The sequence below is a fragment of the Centruroides vittatus genome, unplaced genomic scaffold (assembly GCF_030686945.1).
Source record: "Centruroides vittatus isolate TY-2023 unplaced genomic scaffold, ASM3068694v2 contig_1683, whole genome shotgun sequence".
Taxonomy (NCBI): Eukaryota; Metazoa; Arthropoda; class Arachnida; order Scorpiones; family Buthidae; genus Centruroides; species Centruroides vittatus.
Genome location: NW_027121024.1, coordinates 517,746 through 538,958, shown reverse-complemented (window position 1 = coordinate 538,958; position 21,213 = coordinate 517,746). Strand labels below are relative to the sequence as shown.

The 21,213-nt window shown below is 32.5% G+C and overlaps 1 protein-coding gene across 2 annotated transcripts in view; it reads left to right on the top strand.

Moving 5' to 3' along the window:
* The window catches only part of LOC136969014 (osmotic avoidance abnormal protein 3-like), a 35,779-nt gene extending 16,736 nt beyond the window's left edge, over positions 1-19,043 (top strand). The window contains exons 3-16 of one of the 2 annotated variants that reach the window (XM_067263089.1): positions 64-219; positions 291-576; positions 648-881; positions 970-1,347; positions 1,428-1,474; positions 9,039-9,188; positions 9,257-9,372; positions 15,127-15,165; positions 16,481-16,596; positions 16,674-16,783; positions 16,859-17,120; positions 17,203-17,300; positions 17,368-17,473; positions 17,545-19,043. In XM_067263089.1, the coding sequence (XP_067119190.1) occupies positions 64-219; positions 291-576; positions 648-881; positions 970-1,347; positions 1,428-1,474; positions 9,039-9,188; positions 9,257-9,372; positions 15,127-15,165; positions 16,481-16,596; positions 16,674-16,783; positions 16,859-17,120; positions 17,203-17,300; positions 17,368-17,473; positions 17,545-17,792 (2,346 nt within the window). In that variant the 3' untranslated portion in view covers positions 17,793-19,043. Of the gene's footprint in view, positions 1-63; positions 220-290; positions 577-647; positions 882-969; positions 1,348-1,427; positions 1,475-9,038; positions 9,189-9,256; positions 9,373-15,126; positions 15,166-16,480; positions 16,597-16,673; positions 16,784-16,858; positions 17,121-17,199; positions 17,301-17,367; positions 17,474-17,544 lie in introns of both variants that reach the window. The other variant, XM_067263088.1, reaches the window with a different exon arrangement.
* The last annotated feature ends 2,170 nt before the right edge of the window (positions 19,044-21,213 follow it).

Sequence of the window (21,213 nt, the reverse complement as noted above, 5' to 3'; positions counted from 1 at the left end):
TACTATCATATATTATTAATTTTTAATTTCTCTAATTATTATTTAAACATAATTCTTTTGCAGGTTATCATTAATGTAGATACGCCGTTAGGCCAATGCTCAATAACAAATCCTAATGAAAAAGCAGCTCCTCCTAAAAATTTTACATTTGATGGTGCTTATTTTACTAATGCCACTACTGAACAAATTTATAATGAGATAGTTTATCCTATAGTAGAGGTAAGTCAACTCTTTAAGTATGTATGTATACATATGTATGTATGAGATTATTACTTATTTCTTTATTTCAGGGAGTTACAGAAGGTTACAATGGAACAGTATTCGCCTACGGACAGACCGGTTGTGGGAAATCGTTTACGATGCAGGGTATACCTGATCCGGTGACACAGAGAGGTATTATTCCTAGGGCATTTGAACATGTTTTTGAAGCGATAGCAACATCTGAGAACAAAAAGTATTTAGTTCACGCTTGCTATCTGGAGATATACAACGAAGAGATTCGTGATCTTTTGGGTAAAGACTGTAAAAAAAAGCTAGATTTAAAGGAACATCCTGACAAGGGAGTTTATGTAGCAGGTAATTTTTTACTATTTTTTGTTTTATTTTTTATTTTATAAGATCTTTCAATATAGTTTTGTAATGTTTAGGTTTATCCTTACATCCTGTTCACAATGTTCAACAGTGTGAAGAGATAATGGATAAAGGCTGGAAAAATCGTTCCGTCGGTGCCACATTGATGAATGCTGACTCTTCTCGCAGTCATTCGATATTCACCATCCATCTGGAAACGTTTAATATGGATACTGATGTTGATCAACACATAAGAAAGGGTAAACTTAACCTTGTTGATTTGGCCGGAAGTGAGCGTCAGGCTAAGACAGGTACAGATTCATTTGATTATTTATTATAATGAACTCTCACGCCTTGCTGGTTTAAGTTATATATTTTGATATATCACTTATATTTCAGGTGCCACGGGAGATCGTCTGAAAGAAGCCACAAAAATAAACCTATCACTGTCTGCATTGGGCAATGTGATCTCGGCTTTGGTAGATGGAAAATCCAAACATATTCCCTACAGAGATTCTAAACTTACAAGATTACTTCAAGATTCTTTGGGTGGAAATACTAAAACGCTGATGGTGGCTTGCATTTCTCCAGCCGATAATAACTACGACGAAACGTTAAGCACACTACGGTATGCAAATAGAGCAAAGAATATACAAAACAAGCCAAAAATAAATGAAGATCCGAAAGATGCTCTTCTGAGAGAATATCAGGAAGAAATAGAAAGACTGAAATCGTTGTTGAGTGGGCAGGAAACTGTTGAACAAGAAGAAATTCTGAGTTAGTATTAAATGTAGATTATTGTCTGTTACATTTGATAAATATAATTGAATATTTTTATATTTATGTCACTAAAACAGAGAAGAAACAGGCCGAAGAAGAAAATAAGGTTGAAAAATTAAGAAAGGTAAATTCTGTACAATGTTTTATTGTTTGTAACACTTCTCATAATATATTTAAACAGGAAGAAAAATTATTTTGCTTATTAATGCTATAAGCATATTTTAATGCTTAAAGAAGCATGAGTATAAAATCTAAAATACAAAATTATAAAATAAAATTTACATCATTTGCAAACAGTTCTGTTCTATTATTTAATTTTCAGGCTCATATAATATTTATAACATGTGAGTTAGGGTTTAATCGTTTAGGTTGACCAACTCCCAGAGATTTCATGGTCTTACATTTGGCTGTCAAATACAGCTTCTTTCATCTTATTCATGGTCATGCCTTTATTGGCTTTCATGGTATCCAGCCAAAGGGCTTGTTGTCATCATCTTCAAGAGTCACTGATTCATCCTAGTGTGATGTCTCTTCACAGAATGTTAGTTTGCATGACACAGCCAAAAACTTCTGCTTTTGAATTAGTTTCCTATGAGATACTTGTATTTTTAGGGATCTCTGTTAGAGCAAATTAATTATTTATTAGTCTTAATGTAGTCTGATAATCCATCTGTTTGTTGGAAGAATCAAATTAATTATCAGGGTTTTTGTACATGTTATTAGGAAATAATACACTATAATCCTTTGGATTTTGGATAGTATCTTACAGGGTGTACATGCTTTGAGACATTCTCATGGACTTGTTGGTGTCCATGAGAACTATTTTACAGCAAGTTTAGATTGCTGGAAAACAATTCCAGTTGTCATTTTGAAATGTGACTAAACACAAAACAATAAGTATGTTGTGTATAACCCTGAGTTTAAATAAATGGGTTAAAAATCAATTTTTAATATTAGAGGAGTCTATTTAGAAGCTTTTGTACCTTTTGGATATGGTTTAAATGGCTTCAATGCTTTTGTAACCAGAAATATCTTTAGAAACTATTGTTTACATCAGTTAGCTTATGGTAAAATCATTTTTGTGAAACATATTTTGCTTAAAGGACTTTTTGTATAATATTTAATGTAAAGTACAGAAAATTTAAAATAGTATAATTAAAATAAAATATTATTCAAAATAGTATAAAGATGTATATTTTTAATTATTAGCAAATACACCTTAACTCAGTGGAAATTTCTTAATATGCAAATTTTTTTTGGTTTGCCTTTTCTGTCCATCATTAGGCTTCGACTGAATGTCTGAATATAAACCAATGGAAGTAATGTTTGACAAATAGAACATACACGTTTAAATTTCTAGAAAAGAATGTATTCAGGGTTCCTACACACCCACAAAGTTAGGGATTTTCATTAATATTATTCAGTAAAAGTTATAGAATGTCAGGTGATTTGTTAAAAATTGTCAAAAAGTCAGGAAATTTGTTTCCTTGGCTGCCTTGTTGATTTTTTGCTGATAGTACACTTGATTAAGTGTAGCCATCTGCAGGCAGCAAGAAGTAATGTGATGCAATACAATTTATAAAAAGTGCAGAATATTTTCAGGACCCAAATTTCTCCCAAGCTTATACAAAATTTTTCCAAAAATGTACAAAGTACACGAAATGATAAATAGTTTAAATGGTATTATTTAACATTTTTCATTTTAATAATTTTGATTGTGTAACAAATTTTTTTCTTTTTTTTTAGTTTATTAATATTTTATAAAGTTTAGGAAATTTATTAAGAGAGAAATTTTATAAATATATACTTTTGTACATGGATTATGTAGAATTTGTAAATGAATAATAAAAAATAATTTATTTTTTTCTTTTTTCAAAGCCATGCAGATTTATGGTTGTGGATTAATAACAGAATTTTAATAATACATTTTATTTTTAATTTTAATAATTCAGCCATTATAAAAAATATATAACTGTTAATTAGAAAAATAATTAATTAAAATGTTGGATAAGCAAAAACATATGTGTATAGTAAGTCAAATGCTGTTTTATTTTGTCAATATGCTGTACTATAAGGTACATGTGGATCAGGGAATTTGTACAAAGTTGGTTAGAGAAAGTCATGGAAATTAAAACAAAAATTTCAATAAGAATCCTATATATTAGAACTTGATTTCTTACTGTTTTCTCACTGTTGTGTTTCCTTTGGAATTAGCACAAGGTTGCTGTTGAGAATGTTAATTTCAAATTTTAAAGTTCTTATAAAGTTAAAACTACAAAACTTAAAAAATTCAATTAATTAAAAGTAGTTAGGGAAGGGAAATGCATTACAGAGATGCAAAAACTTTGGAAAATGCTTGAAAATGCATTTTCCAAAGTTTCTGCATTTCTGTAATGCATTCCCCTTCTGATTCTTTGTTTGAAAACTTTAAGTCCTTTGTGTACATCAGTTTTCGTGGGAAATTAAATTGTTTAATATTATCGGCCTTCTCTCTCATCTTATTTGAGTATTGTCGTGTTGCAAAGCAGGTTTGTGGCATTGTACATTTGTTTTTTCTCATGTCCCATTAATGTTTCACCAGCATTGTTCTAAAATTAATAGGTGTCTAGAAAAAATCCTTTGGGATGAATTCATTTTGGCCTCCATACCTGCACTGTGGGGAAGAACAGCCGGAACCGGAAAGCAAAAATGAGAGTGATGAACCCGAGCCAGAAAGTGAAGTTTCCAAAATGGAAACAGAAGGAGAACAGGAGACCACACCACCTTATGCCCTTCGGAGTCAAGGGCCAGTTCCAGGCTAATCCTGGATTATGCCTTGACCCAGTCATAGTCGCATACTTCGATTTATTTCTCCTGCCACTAGTCAGTCATCCTCCCCTTAAACCTTTAAATGATTTGCAAAGTTGTTGATAACAAAATAATTTCATTCCAAGAATAGAAGTAGTACAGGAGAGATTATATAGAAGCTAATCTATTCCAAATCCATTGTTCTATGGGAAAAATTTTACAACAATGTTAGGGGGCTTCGATATTAATAAGAGTATTTCCCTGTTTCAGTGGAAGGAAAATCTAACCCAGATGGTGGACCCTGAATCCAGACGACATTATCCGAAAAAAACAGACACTTTGTCAACCAGACTCAGATGATTTATTTCCAAATTAGCATTATGCTCCTAAGCTTCAGTCTTATGATGATGTTTTCATTTCTCTCCATTCCCAGAACTAATGGAGTTCATGAAAGGAGTAATTTTCATCCACCAAGGGAATTTCTGATGACCGCAAGTCACTGGACTTTAGTTAACGATCTCACTTTCGAACACTTGGAATGATAAATTCAACTTGTCTTACAATCGCTTTCCTATTTGGATACCATGATTAAGCAATGAAAACACACCCCCAAAAGACAGAGACACTCAAACTCAATGGAATCTCCCTACTAGAGGCTTCCAGCTAATAAAAACTTCATTTCTTAATTATCACAGAGAATATCGAGAGCTCACTGCTCTAGTCACCCTACACAGATCTCAAAAAAGGAGAGGCTTGATAGACATAGGAGAAAAAGCTCTTAAATTCCTCTTTGGAACTGCTACCTCAGAAGATATTGAGGCCTTAAATACTGAGATCTCAAAAATTAAACATCATAATGAGGGAATTATTCATTTACTACACTCACAAACCACTCTGCTAAACAATACCTTAAACATAAGTCAGAATAATCGACAGCAAATCTGTGTGTTATTTAAACGACAGGAATCTTTTGGAGAGGTAATGAACTTATACTGTTATAACCTCACTTTCGAAATAATTCTTCGAACAGTCGAATTTTCTGTCCAAGAAGTACATCTCCAACTGGTAGAACTACGAGAAGCAATTGATATTTTAGAACAAGGCTGATTAAGCACCAACTTTGTCTCTCAAGAAATTATGTTATGAACTCTCTGAGATATTCAACTTCAACTTCCAGAAGATTACACAATGATCAAACCCATCAAACCAAATAAATTGTTTAAATACTACTAATGGATTACTACCATTGCAGTAGCTTTACCTGACAAATTGAGAATCTTTGCCAAGATCTCGTTAATCACTCCTAGTGGATACTTTGATATGTATGAAATTGTAAAATTCCTAATGTACATTCCTACTTTAAAGACTTCTATCCTGTTCCAAACTAAATATCCTATAATCTCTCTATTTTTGGATAGACAATCCTACATGTTATTACAATGTCATGAACTGACTACTTGTAAAACAGCCCACTTTTCCATTTGTTTGTTGGATGTTCTCATACGACGGGCCCCTCAACAGAGTTGTGAATACTTGCTATTTAGTGGAAATGAAAACAATGTCAAAGACCTCTGCACTTGACAAATCATCCTAAAATATACACCGATCTTTAAAAGAATAGATCAACAAGGGACATGGATTTATTCCACTCCAAATCCTCTCACATTAACTATTAGATGTCCCACTAGACATCAGAAATCTCCTTTTATCTACAATGCTATCTTTTATCTACAATCTACTTTTATCTCCTTATATCTACAATGCATAAATTGAACAACACAGGGATGATTAAACTCCCAAATGCGTGTACAGGCTATTTGCCTGGGATCATCCTCAACTCGCACTTCCAGATGCAATCAACCATACAGCTTGAGATTGCACAACAGTTAGTAGTTCCACAAATCGAACAAATCTTGAATCAAACCGAGATTCAACTGCTTCAGAAATGTCTCATAGAGCCACAAATGCAAGAAATGCTAAAAATGGCCTCAGATTACGATATCAAACTAGCAGATCGATCTTTATCCGACGTCCACTATGACCTCAATCACCTGCTACAGATGACAACCGGATCATCTCCAACATCCTCCTTCTCTAATGGTGATACTTATTAGTTGTCGTGGTATTACCATATTTGAATTTTGCCTCATTTGTATCTTTCATTATTATTTACAATGCAAGAAAGCTCGTACAAAGACCTGATGACAACCACAAAAGGACAAACCGGAAGAAATCTTCCTCAATGAATTGGAGAAGAAAGTCAACCTCAGAAAACACTTTCCAAAGTGAAGCCCCGAGGCGACCCAGACCAGCTGAAACCAAAGCCAATTGTTCAATCCTATTGAAGGTCCCTTGGCAACAAACAAATAACCACATATATTTTAAAACCTTTTTCATATTCCTTATTTTATATTTTTCTAATGAGATATATTAGAATTTCGTATATTTGTAGAATTATAGTGGAATATATTCAAATGCTAAAATATATAAAATATTATCTTTAGGATTTTGAATGTTGTCTTTTGGAGGAATTTTTATATTTTATTATCTTAATAGTTAGAAGTAGATTTCCGAGAGAGAGTACGTCAACAATTTATGTACCAATCCAAATACCTCTACTTGAACTAAGTGATACACTTTAACCAAGATAACCCATTATTAATGTCATTTTTAAAAATAAGAACAGTGCAACTTTGTCAGCCTAACCTGAAGACCTCTGACTCAGTGCAACTCTTCACTGGTCAACTGATTTTTTTCGCCTGTGAACTCAACTCGCCACCTCGGAACAAAAAGGCAAAACCCTGCCACCCACAACAAAGTGTAATCAACTTACCTGCGATGTCTCTAGCATCCGGAACAGTTTATATTCATAGATCCAATATTGTAACATCGTCCAATGGACCATCCAGTTCACCAGAACAAACGGACAGTCTTGACCCATCACAAACTTTGAACTATTACCCTCGTACGCAGGGCAACAAGAATGTCAACCAATCAATCAACTGACCATTTCTGTGAAACCTGACGTTCCTGTCTTCTAACCTCAGGCAATAAATATTGTCACAAGTCTGACATGTGTTGTGATTTATTTGTATGTATCCATAGTGTTAAATTTCACATCAAATTCTTTTATTATATTGACACAACAAGCAGCCAATAAGCCATAAAATTGTTGTCGAGAAAAAGAAATGAAAAAATATTAAAACCTAACATTTCCTATGTAAACATACCTCCAACTGCAAAATTTATTTACCAGAATATATTAAAATCACACTATCATAAGTGTGATTTTAAAGAAAGCGCAGACAAGTTTCTGTTTAAGACTTGGTTCATATTTTTCAGATGGTACTTAATGCAATTGATTGGTTGATTGTTTTCGTGAATGGTCACTTTAAGAATTACCCAAAACTCCTTGATCAGCCTAATTTCTGGCACGTTTGTTAGTCATCTTCCTTTTTTTGATGAAGATATTTTTTCATTACAGATAGTTAGGTACAGTTTTGGCATAGTGGAAATTTGATCTGGTCAGAACATGTAATCTGCTTGAGAATAGTTCTTTTAAATACAAGGAATTTGTCAATGTTGTACACATTCATTTAAATATTGCCAGACATTGATGTCAAAACTTGATTTTCTGGTTAGGACTGTAATTATATTAAATTTAACTTTATATGTCATATATAAAAGAAGTCAGGTAACTTGATATAACTTAGTTGCTACGTGAGACAATACCAATTTGCACCTTTCTGGATATTACTGTTCTTTCAGCATGAGTGCACTTGTAATTGGCTCTGTTTAATAAATATCTGAGGTGGTTCTGATGTAATAGCAGCTATTCTAGTGTGGTTGTTAGTTGTGTAACAGTGACATACATCACTTTCTTCATTACAGTATAGTTAAGTTCTGATGTTCTTTTCTTTTTCTTTGTCTTCTGATTCTGAAGAATGGATTCTTTAACAAATTTACACAATAATTTGTATAAACACAATAAAAAAGCAGCTATTGACAGTATATGATATGATTAATGAGTCACAAATAAAAAATTTTCGGGGAGGAAGTCCACATTCATTCTTTACGAGAACTCTTAAAAAGCTATGATTCTGATCTTCAATGCTTCTATTCTAGAATCCACAGTACAAGATGATCTCGAATGAATCTTGTAGTTCCACAGTATGTTACAAAACAAAACCTGATTTTTATTTTAAATTCAAAAGATATACCTCTAATTACAAGATTTTTTTATTATTTTTTTAAAGTATTTATAACGGTAAAAACATTTATTTTGTGAAACTAATTATATAAATTTTATATTTTCCTACAGAAAATGAGAAAAACGTTTTTTATTTTGATGGAAAGAAGTAAAATTGTAAAATTAATATTTAATTTTAATGCAGTAGTGAGTTTATTTCAAGGTATGAGTGAAGTTTATATAATTTTATTCAGTTTATGATATGAAAATGCATGAATTTGACCCCCTCTTATCCTATATTTTCAATGGGAAGTGGCTTAAATTTCTCTTCATTCTTACAAATAACTAACTTGAAAAGTTCAAGGTAGATTTAGAATGTTCTTAATAAAAACAATATTGTCATGAAGGTTGAAGATTTTCATACTGTATCATCTTGTAGTAAACTAATGGATAGTTTTACTAAAAATACCTTACTTTCAATGATAAGTTAGTACAGAACTCTTCAATGCAACAATAACGCTTTTTAATCTTGTGCAAACTCACTATTGCTTGAAATCCTTAATTCAGTTAGCAACTTAAGTAATGCTATGGGTTTCTGAAATCTTTAACGTGTAATTTAGTAATGATAGAGAAATTCACTTTGTAATTTTATTATGTGAAAAGCTTCAGTATGATTCTATCTTTAAAATGCAAAATCTGTTCTTTTCAACAGGAATATGATGAAAAAATGAGAGAGTTAATGTCCAAATATCAAAAAGAACAAGAGAGTAACGCAAAACTACAGAACGACGTCACTCATCTGAAAGCATTCTATCAGGACGAACTGACAAAAGTTACTAAAAAACGAAGTGCCAGTGCAGAGGTGAATACTAACTTAGCATCATAAAATTCAAGGTTTTAAAAACTAACAGTTGAATTGTTTTCTAATAGGAAACGTCTATGACAAAAGAACGTGTTGTGTCTTCTCCGGTTGCAAAAATTAGTGTGAATGGTGAAATTCAGACACAGTGTACAAAAACATCTGAAGTTGTAGAAGATATCGAAGAGTGAGTAAATTTTATATATTTAATGAATTGCTTAGATCTAATTACTTATACAAAAAGAAACCTTGTACTAATTTGTCAGTGAGATTTACAAGAACTCTTGAAGAAATAATAATAAAATACAAATGATATAAATAAAAGTAATGCTTACAGAGTATACCAGAAGGAAAGGTAAATACTTTGGGAGGTGAATGTATGGGAATAATATATTAAAGAACTGTTGTGTTATCATATAGTGATTTATTAATATGGATTGAGAAACCTTTAACCGAATTGCTTGGGAACAGAAGTGTTTTGAGTTTTAGAATGTTTGTTTTTATCCAATTTGATTCAATCTACAGGGTAGGTGGAAAGTAACTGGACATTGAAAAATTGCTATAATTTCTTTTAGTAATAATGCAATCATAAAATTTACATCGCCATGTATATCAATCAATGGAATTTATAATTCTTACATTGGTGGCATGGGCAGTGACTGAGAGTAGCCACAATGGCAAAAAGGTTGGCCAACCACTTGTCCATTCAGGATTGAGCACAGATGGCTGCACGTTATGAAGTGTGGAAATTGGTGGCTGCTGTGCAAAGATGGTGGTGTATAATGAAGGGATGTTGTGCCACAATTTGTATGGAAGTAATCAAGAATTGTCATTCAAAGCAAAAATGACCACAGGTTTGGCTACAGATGCGCACAGAGAAGTGAAATCCATCCACATCACTATCTGAGGAAGAAGTGTTGGTGGATGGTGCTGGTGCCTACATTGAATTTTAAGATATACATTCATATTTCTATTTAATAAGGTATATGTCAAATAAATGTCATTACCTTTGTATTAGAAATATAGAAATTTTAGCAATTCCTAAATTCCTAGTTACTTTTTATTCACCATGTATATTAGTTTAATTTCATTTCTTTTGTTTATATGGCTTATTAGAGATTTATTATTATTTTTATTATTAACGTTTATTATTAATTTTTAATAAAACAAAATGTTTTAATGATACATTAAACTGTAGACTGTAGATGTGAAAATAATTTTAGAAGAAATTCACATAGATGTGTTAATTGATCTGTTAGAATGCCTTTTGTTTAAATTTTGAATGTTTTCTGATAAACATGCTAAAAATTAGGATATAACTACACCCAACAAACTTTTTATGATATACATTTGATGTGACTTTGAAAATGACTTTTGAGCTAGGCAAAAGGTCTTATCTGAGTCATGACTTCATATGTAACCACATTAACACAATTAATAAATGCAGTAGTATAGCTAGAGAGGACAGGAAGCTTTCCCTTACAGTAGACCGTAATGGAAAAGAAAGCTAGCTTTCTGTAGGATAGTAGAAGGATTCAAGACAGACAGTTTTATTTGCAAAATCTGTAAATGGCACTTTCTAGCCTCTCTTGTGATGTCCAATTTAATTAGTAATGGTATGCTAAAATTATGCATCTAAAATATTAACTAATAATTTATGACTTTACAATTTGCTCTAAAGTTTCCCATTAAAGATAATCTTCATCATTTTAATGGAAATGAAGATAGCTAATCTTCATTTCCATTAAAATTAAATGATAAGCTGTAACAAAATGAATGATCATTTCATGTGATGTTATAGAATGTGGACAATTATACAAGCACGTAAATATTTTATAATCATAGAAAATGAAAAGAAGTTATACAGTTAAATGTTTGAAAAATGGCAATTGATGGAAACATAAAAAAGGCCATCATTGAAAGGTAGCTGTTGTTTGGAGATTTTGTGCTTGTTATTGTTAAAAAATGACTACCTTTAAATAGCCACCATTTCATCATTGGAAGTTTGACTGTATGTACAGGGTTATTCAAAAGCTTTAGACAAACTTTAAAGCTAGGTTGTGAATACATAAACAAACACACCACCCAAGTATTCTAAAAAATATGTCACAAACAGCAACTCCAGTCAATGTTTGCAATTATACATTCTTAGGTAAAAATGGTTTGTTTTTGTATTCTTGACCTACCTTTAAAGTTTGTCTAAGACGTTTTCAATCACCCTGTATTTTTAAGCAAATTTCAAGATAAAATTTAATAATTTATGCTACTACTAAAAGTTGTTTGTTTTGAACAATTAATACTCTACATACACTTCAGTTGCACAGAAATAACTGTAATAAAAGAATTAAGTTGTTTTTAGAGGTTAATACATAAAATTTTATATTCAAGGAAAATATTAGAGTTAAAAATTGCATATTGTAAACAACATTAATACAGCATTTGCCATATCTATAACATAATCACAAAAGATTTACTTGTAACTCATGATGTATGATGATTTCTATCAGGATTTGTATATCTGAAAACTATAACAGTGTATACAGGGAAAATGTTAATTTATTTTTAAATGTGTTGAAACAAGAAATACCTCACTACTTAAATAATTTTACTGAATTAAATATTATAAATTAAAAAATTTTTTGTAAATAAAATGTGAAAGGCTTGGAATGCAATACTTAATATATCCGTGATATCAAATCTCACTCTCTAATTTTATATGGCCAATTGTATTTTTCAAAAGAACATAATAATAATCAGAATTTGATTATCCTAACATTCTGCAACTTGGTCTTGTAATGTTATAGACTGTAGATTCATTATATATATTATTTTGTGAATAGCGTTATATATATATTATATTGTGAATGTATCAGAAAACAACCAAAATTGATATGAAATTGTGAGATTGCAAATATCACATATAATATAATACTGTATATAATAAATATATTATGTTCAAAGTGTTCTGTGTCACTGACTCTAGAAGAATGAATTTGACTGATTTTGATGGTGGCAACTGCAAGTTCCTGCCATCAAAACACTCAAATTCATTCCTTTGTAGTCAGTGATGCCCACTGGCCAAATGGTTAAAACCACCAAACACCAGTAGTTGTTCATGGGTTTGTGCTTGGCCAACAGGCTGGCCAGGTGGAATTTTCTGGGGTTTCTGCATATTAGTAACACCTAAATTTTCTAAGGACCAGTTTACCTTAGAAAGTCCTTCTGGGAGATGTCCTTCTTCTGCAGATCATCCACATATTGTGTTGCACTATAGAAATAAACTGAACCAAAGTCAGCGATGAGGTTTCCCTATAATGAAAAAACAGTAATATGAGAAACTCCTATGTGTCTAGAATTATAGGACATCCTGTATATTATTTATTACAATATCATATTCACAGTCAATATAAATAACCATATACATGATCAAAATTATTCATCTTTTTATCTTACCTCATTTTATTTTGTAATTGCTCTTAACGTTATACTGTTTGTTTGTAATCATCTGGATGTGTCGTACAGTAGTGGAAATTTCAATGTAGTAGTAGTAGTATTGCATGGAAGTCTGTGAACAAAGCATTACACTGTGTGCCGATGGAATGGAGGGATTACTGATGTGATCGAGGAGTCTGCCACCACTCTCAAAAACCAGGTTGGGGATTTTGCGAGGCCTTATCCCTCACCATCCAGACCCAACTAAATCTCACAACAGGCACGGAATTAGACTCTCTTACTGCTTAGTATTTCTACAACAATTACTTTTATTCTCTATTTAAAAAGTGTACAGAATGGAAACAGTCAATTAATCCAAATGCATAGGTTTTGTTTATTTTTTAATAAATACAAACTTTAAATTAAAGCAGTATGTAATTTAAAATATGATAATATATTTGTTATGACATAAAACTTATGGTTTGCAAGTAAAGACAATATATCTGTTTACAAAGAAATTGATTACAATAAATTGGTTAGAAATTGTAGAAATATTACTTGTTACATTTTGAAACATACAGTTGTATCACTTATAACTATTTAATTAATAATTAACTAACACTAAAGTATTAAATTATTAAATTACCCTTTTAAATAATAATATAATTTAACATAATATTTATGTAAGTTCAACTGTGTACACTGAAATGTGCAGTGTCGACATAGTGCGTACGGAAACAATGGTGTTTACGCAAGTGTCGGTTAGAGAATTTCCTAGAAATGCGGAAAGAAGGACATTGAAAATGCTTACATTTTCTGAATGTTTATTCTTTAGAATATTTGGAGTGAGTTTTAATTTGATAACATTAGATTTATTTAATTTCTTATCTGGAAAGTATGGAAATACAAACTAGAAGTAGAGTACATTTTTTTTATATGTTTAATAGATTTGTACACTGTTGTGAATTAGAGAATGTATAAATGTATTATACTATGTTCTAGTTTGTATAAAATTGTGTAAAACTATAAGCAAAGTGTGATGATTTAATAGAATCTTTTTTTTGAAATTTAAAAACAGCAATTACTTCTTCTTTTAACATATTGCAAGAAATGAAAGTTGGTTTGAAAACAATCCTACAACTGAAATCCTAGGACAGAAATGTTCAAAGAAGATTTGAATTGAGGTGTTTGATACAATTGCAGTTTGGAGGATATTCTTTGGAGAACAAGTGTAGAGACTTGCACACGCACCACAAACAGACGTCCAAGATTGTTTTTTCTTCTTTGTTATATGCTAATTTGTAGTTAGTTGAACATATTTACATTATCAAATTCTTACTATTGTACTCCATTTAAGTATATGCATTAGAGTGCATTAAGTTCTCTAAGATTCATTTTATAGAGAGCAGGGAAATTTATTAACTTCAACAATAATAGTTCAAAATGGAATGTCAATTTAAGTGTGAATTGATGTACAGGAAAGAAGAGGCTAGATTAAAGGCATTTGTGTGTTTACACAGTTTTAGGAAAATTTATGATGGCTGACAAGTACAGTACATCTGAAGAAGTTTTTTAGCATTTAGGAACACTATTGGTATATTTATGGAAAGGAAATCCATTGGACAAATTTGTAATTACTAGTTAAAGTTAGCATATAACCTGCATCATCACACGATTCACATCTGTTCTCAAAATGACATTTAAATATAGATAATGAATGGGTTATTTACAGGAAATAATGGCCTTCTATTGTAAAATCCAATTGATTCATTTGCATCTAAAAATTTGGGTAAAGCAACTGAAGACAGTCTTTCTGTGGCTTTTAATACCCAAATTATCTATATTTCCTGCAAATAACTCGCAGGTTATCTGTTGTAAATGAATTTCTACACCCCTTATATCCAAATATGGCACTATGGCACAGCTCCATCCGTATTTGGATACAAATGAGTTATTAAGTGCTGCAATCTTTCCAATCAGAATTAATTAATCTTAACATATTTTATGTATAAAATAAAGAATGAGTTTATTTATAGGATTGGATCTAACTATTCATAGTGTCCGAAGTGTTTTAATAATGGTGGCATTATCTTCAGCCTCATAGTTGCCAGTAATAAACAAATTTTGTGAGTTCCACGTCTTTTCTGTCAGACTACAGATTTCTGACATTTCTGTATTCTAATGCCACTTCAAAATCTCAATATCTGCACACAAGATTCTTTGTTATTTTTGATTTTCTGTTTGTATTTAAATACGGAATCTCATTAGCAATATTTACGTGACTATACAGAATAAATTTTTATCATCACCACTTATGATTTGAATATCGCCTGTATTATCGAATACTCCAGATTAATATTAAATTTCTACATGATATGCAGAATTATAAAAAAGTAATGTAACATTTTTGTAAGAATGACTTGACATTCTTCTGAAAAACAAATTGGAATTTTAAATTCATATTTTAATTTCTTTATTTAAAATAATGTTTAACATTTTTATATTTCAGGGAGAAAGTTGTGGATGTTCAGGCACAAGCTTTAGAGAGGTAAGTTTATATTAAATACTACATTAAAGCTCTGTATTAGTTGTTTACATAGATTAGTGCAGAATGGAGATTCTGATGATTTGTTACTAAGCAGTAGGTTCGTCAAACTTTATAGCATCGTCAGACATAAATTTAATGCTTGTATGTCTACAAAATCTAAGATTTTCGTCTGCCAACTTGGCTTTAATCCAAGCAGTGGATAATGATCAAGTGACTATTATTTATCATTCCTTTCATGCAAAGTTTCTCACTGTTTTACACATACATTTACACTAGCTTTTGGCTGAGCCTATGAAAGGTTTTGCCATAATCCTAATTGTGTGTGAAGCATTGTAAGAGTAATATTGTAACCCCTCCTTTCTCGAGATGATTGTGGTCTTTGACAGAAGACTGCAATTACTAGAAAACAATACTTAGTTTTGTAGAAGTAAAACTGGAGGTTTTTCTGATTTGTTATAATAGATTGTTTCAATTGTTATGTTTTTAGATAATATATTTCTTGGTATATATTGTCGAAATGGACATTATCCACAAAATGTAACTAGTCTTTTGTAAAATGTCATTTGCTAATCTGAAACGTATGATAGTGAGCAACCAAGGTGATTATGATTCTGGTAACTCTGATTTAAGAGTGAATACCTTGAAACTGATCAAAATATGTTAGGCTCTTGTTTTTCTTGAGCTGGTTTTCTATATTGTGGTTTGACTGAACTCATGATGTGCTCTTAGTGCTGTTGATGCAGTCATATCTTTTAACAGTTGTAATCTATCATTAAAATGTGCCTCTGAATGACAGTGTTGTTGAAATTACCATTCAAGTCTCGCTTAACCATTAACCTTTTAACCATTCAAGTCTCACTTGTTATTAACTATGACTTGTTACATCATTGAACAGCTTCTTCCTTCCAAATTCTTCATTCCACAGTTAAGAAATATCCTCATCCTCATTTCTGAATCTCTAATACTGGAAATGCTTATTTTTACAGAAAGAAAATGGCAAGAAACTAGATTTAGTCGACTTAAATGTCCGAGTGTGTCACTTATTAATAGTAAATGTCGTTACTACTAGATCACTGTTGATACATTTTCAGGGTCAGAGATCTCATTCTTTGAACATGCACAGATATAAGCTTGTCAATGCATGGTCTTGGTTCAGTGTAGCAGGAACTTTGTATTGCATGGGGGTAGCCTTTATAGAGGCTTGAAAGTCCATGTTTGTCTCAGGTTTTGTGCAACTTAAAAGTATTACTCTGTGTGTTGCATGTTTTGTTTTCTACATGTATTATGCATAAATTTATGCATGCAATTACTTCAGGTTACAAGAACTTCAGGATCAGATAGTAGGAGGAGAGAAAGCACACGACAAAGAATTGAAGGAAAAAAGGGCCAAAAGGAAAACCATTGCAGAAAAAAGGATAGCCCTACTCAAAGGTACGTATTAACATTTCGAATGTTTCTATTTTGATTAGTTAATTTGAAATACTTATAATGACAATTAATTTCTGCAGAAGCATTATCCAAATTAGACGACGACGATAACATCATGTTGCAAGTGTATGACGACATCCACGATGAACTAAAAGCCAAAACTTCTCTTGTAAAAAAAGCGAAAAAAAAAGTAAACAAAGACAAAATGGAACATTATATTTTTCAATAATGTTCTGTGGCGCAAATAATTCAATAATTTTTGCAGATTGTTGCCCTGGAAACCGAAATTGCAGATCTCCAGAGTGAATTCGAAGCAGACAGGACAGATTATCTGGAGACGATCCGTCGGCAGGACCAGCAGATCAAACTGTTACAGCAGATATTAGATAAAATTCAACCATGTCTTCGGAGGGATTGCAACTATTCGAACTTGGACAGGATCAAGGCCGACAGTTGGTGGGACGAAGATTCTCAAAAGTGGCACATGCCAGATTTACTAATCATTCGAACCAAACTGCCTCCTACTGGTATTAAAATAAAATTGATTACTTGTACAAAATTTAAAATCTGTTAAACATGGCTTGAAATTCTGCATCATATTTTAAGCAGGTATACAGCCTGGAGGGCGAATTCCTCCTTCAGCCAACCAGTCAAACCACAACTTTACGGGATACTTTGACGAAACCTCGGAAGATAAATTTTTACAGGTAACATATTTTTTTTGGTCTGTCCAAATTCTTCTGAAAACATTAATTTTGTGTCAAATTACTACAGAAGTTGGAAAAAAGTGAACAGGAAGATATAGCGGGAACGTACTTCAAACCCAAACGACAAGAACAGCTATTAAATAAGGTACATCAAGAAGCCAACCAACCCTTTCGTAAGTAAAAATTTCAGTGACTCTAACACAAACCACACAAAAAAAAATTGCAATAATGTTGTACCCATTAGATTCCATGACGAATGGAACTCGCCGTGAACCGCTGGACAACAACTTCTTTCAGTCATCCTTCAATGGCACGCTCAGTAACTCCCTTCCTGCCAATTTGGGATACAATGCCGGCAGCAATGCATCCCACCACGACCCGACTTTCCGCAAACCACCCCGCCTGGAATCCCTACCTGTCGCCAATGAGTTTATCAAGAAGATCCGAAAGAAATCGAAGCCAAACACTGGCAGTATGGAGTGGCCGATCTGACAATTGGAGACCTCCAATGAGTTTAGGGAGCTTCATAAATTACCACCCATTAGACCCAGATCCGACGACTCGGAATTGAATCGAAAATAACACATCGGTCTTCAGTTTTTCTGTTAAGAATTTAGTATCTTTGCCCCTCTCTTTATTGTTTCTCTGGTTTTTATCAAGCAACCTCAACTCATTGGCATAGTTATTCATTAGGGTACCTGCACTGCAATTTAGGTAATACCTAATGCAGTAGTGTTGCCAACTGTTTATAGAAAAAGAACTCGTTTCTTGGACATACGCCAACAATCCAGCAGCGTGGAAAGTGCCTAAATTTCAACGATTACATGACATACTTGCAGGAGACTGCAGAACTGTAAATATTGTAGATAGGAAATTCTGGAAGAGCTTAATTTAATAATTTGTTGTGTTTTTTTCCTTCTCAAGATGTTTACAGTTGTTCTCGTTATGCCGTGGAAGAAGACAAGTATTTAATTTTGCGGCCTCGTCTTCCAGTTGAGTCGTCACTGCACCATCACTGAAACACACTGTAACGAAGGTCTTTTTGTAAATACTGTAAATAATAATTATATTTTAATTAATGCAACATACGGGAGTAATTTTCACACTGGCTCATGTGTCGGTGGCAGATTCTAGTCTGTAAGAGACATTTCAAAGTATATTTTAAGTGTCAGAGGACGGTTCTGGGAGTGCCACAGCAGGTTCGGAGTCCCATCATTGTTTATTTTATTACGTTTCGCGGCCCCATCTGTGATATTTTGAGTGGGCCGCCGTCGAAGCATTCCTAATTACAAATGACCAAATGCCCTCTATTTTTGGTACAGGGAGAGTGTTTACCATGTTTCATACTCCACAGAGCGACCGTGGAAACCGGCACCGGTCCACCGGAACCATCCGAATCTCTATCACTCAGGTACATGTCATCACTCAACTCTGCCGGCTGGTCCTCTCATTCGGTTGCGCTTGGTGGAGAAGAGAGAGAACCCATTGTGATAAAACATTGTTTTCTTTTGTTAAAAACACATCACAGAATTTCGAACAAAGGTGTCTCAGTGGCAGCTTAGCTAGTCTAGTGGGTCAAGTACAAAATTAGTATGCCTTATTTGTGGGAAAATAGCATTATAACAGAGAACTTGTCAGTTTTTTTGTAAGAAATAAAACAATGTTTTGATAAGAGAAACAAATGTACATATATATATCACTTTGTGCCTAAACTGTTTATCACAATAAATTATGCCTAAAAGACCTGTCTTGTTTCATGATCTTGAAAAATCGAGATTGTTTTACATGATATTTTTTAGATATTTGAGCATTCACAGTAACCATTTTGGATGCTTTTAGATGTTCTTTTTAGATGTTGCTTTTAAACAGGCAAACAGGCAAAACAATGGTTTTAACTCGATTTTTTGGACATTTGAGCAGTAAAAAATACGTTCTGCACGATTTTTACACTTTTAAGCAGCCAAAAATTGGCTCTCGAATATTGTCGCATGAATTTTTTAGTCATTTGGCACTCAAAATAGTGATTAAAGCGTTAAAGCGGTTTTTTTCAGGCGTTTAAGCAAGTAAAATTTTGTTTACGTGTGACGTCTTAGGCATTTAAGTAGACAGAACAATTTCTTTAAATGGGGGTGCACTCTTAAACAGGTTTGCAAGAAGGGGAAGACTACAAACCTGTTTAAACGAGACGCCACGAGCAATTGTACAACGTGTAATTTTTCCACTGCGGGGAATGCCAAGTGCAATTTTTTTTTACAGGGAGGAAAGTCGAACGACCTCGATGTAAAGGGTCGTCGGGAAGGGGGAACATTCAGGGGATTATCTACTGTAGAGGAGGAGGAGGTGGAGAATTCTGGCGGCGGAGGAATTAGTGACGCAAGAGATTAATTCTGTAGACGGGAATCTCCAAAATTGCTTATTAAGCAGAAATTTTTCTTAATTCTCTGAAATTGCTGCAACGGGAATTTCATTTGAAGTCGAATAAACAAAACCGTTCAAAGAAAATCTACGCGTCAAAGCCGAATTTTTTAACATTATGACAATGACGAGGTGCTTAGGAATAAATTAATGCTTTAAGCATTATAAATTGTGTTTTTAGACGTTTAAGCGGGTAAAATAACAGTTTTAGATGATTTTTGGCTGCTTAAACATATAAAATAGCTATTTTTTAAAGCGTTTCTTCATCTAAAGAATCATCTGAAAGCATTTAAAGATCTTTTTGGCTGCTTAATTGTCTAAAAAATAGTTTTTTTTTTTAGTTGCTTAAACGTCTAAAATCTCATCGAAAACCGTTATTTTACCGCTTAAAATGCTTAAGCGCCTTAAAAAACCACTATTTTGACGGCTTAAACATCTGAAATATCTTCTAAAACCATTTAAGCACTATTAAAAAGGTCTCAATCGTCTGAAAAATCATCTGAAAGCTTTAAAAAATTTAATAATTGCCTCAAAAATCATCAGAAAAGAGTTTTTATTTTAGTTGCTTAAACATTAACAGAATTTTACTGCTTAATGTGTAAGAAGCGTGTGTAAAGCAGTATTTTTGACCGCTTAATCATGTAAAAACACCTTGAGCATCTAAAAATCATTTTTAGATATTTAAACATCCAAAAGAGATTTTTACAGGCTTTCGGGTGATTTTTTAGACGTTTAAGCAGTAAAAATACTGCTTGTTTAGACGCTTCTTACACATTTAAGCAGTAAAATTGCGGCTGTTAATGAATTTTTACACATTTAAGCAACTAAAAAGCCGATTTTTAGATGGTTTTTTAGACATTTAAGCAGCCAAAAGAGTGATTTTTAGATGCTTACAACCGGTTTTTTAGATGGTTTTAGTTTATTTTTTTAGATTACAGACAGGTAAAAAAAAGTCATTCTGGTTTTTTATGCCTGTTTTTTTAGATGTTCGTGCAGCCAAAATTCCGATTTTAGATAATTTATTAGGTGTAGAAGCAACTACATTTACATTATCAATTCGGGAAAGTTAATATTGTGACGTCAGAATCTTACACTTGAACGTGCAAGAAATTAAATTTTAACTTTGCGTCAAAAAAGACACGAATCTTCGTGTTTAATCAGATGGCGCTTTGAAAGAAACGATGACGTAACAATCGAAGTTTGCTTATTCCCGTGTTTGACGTTATCTCGACTGAACTGTTCATTTTTTGAATTTAAAAGGAAGAAGTTGATTGGCTCATACTAAAAACCGTTTCGGTGACGTAATGTTTTTCAAAAAAGGCAGTTCTTAGTGTAATTTATTGAAAATTTCTTTGTTACGGATACAATTCTAAAAAAAACAACACGGAAATGGTGTCAACGTACCAATACAAACCAGGTCTTTAGTGTGGCAACTTGAGGGTATGAAAACTGTGCCAGCTAGTGTCGACACACTAAAAAAAACACCGAAATTTACTAA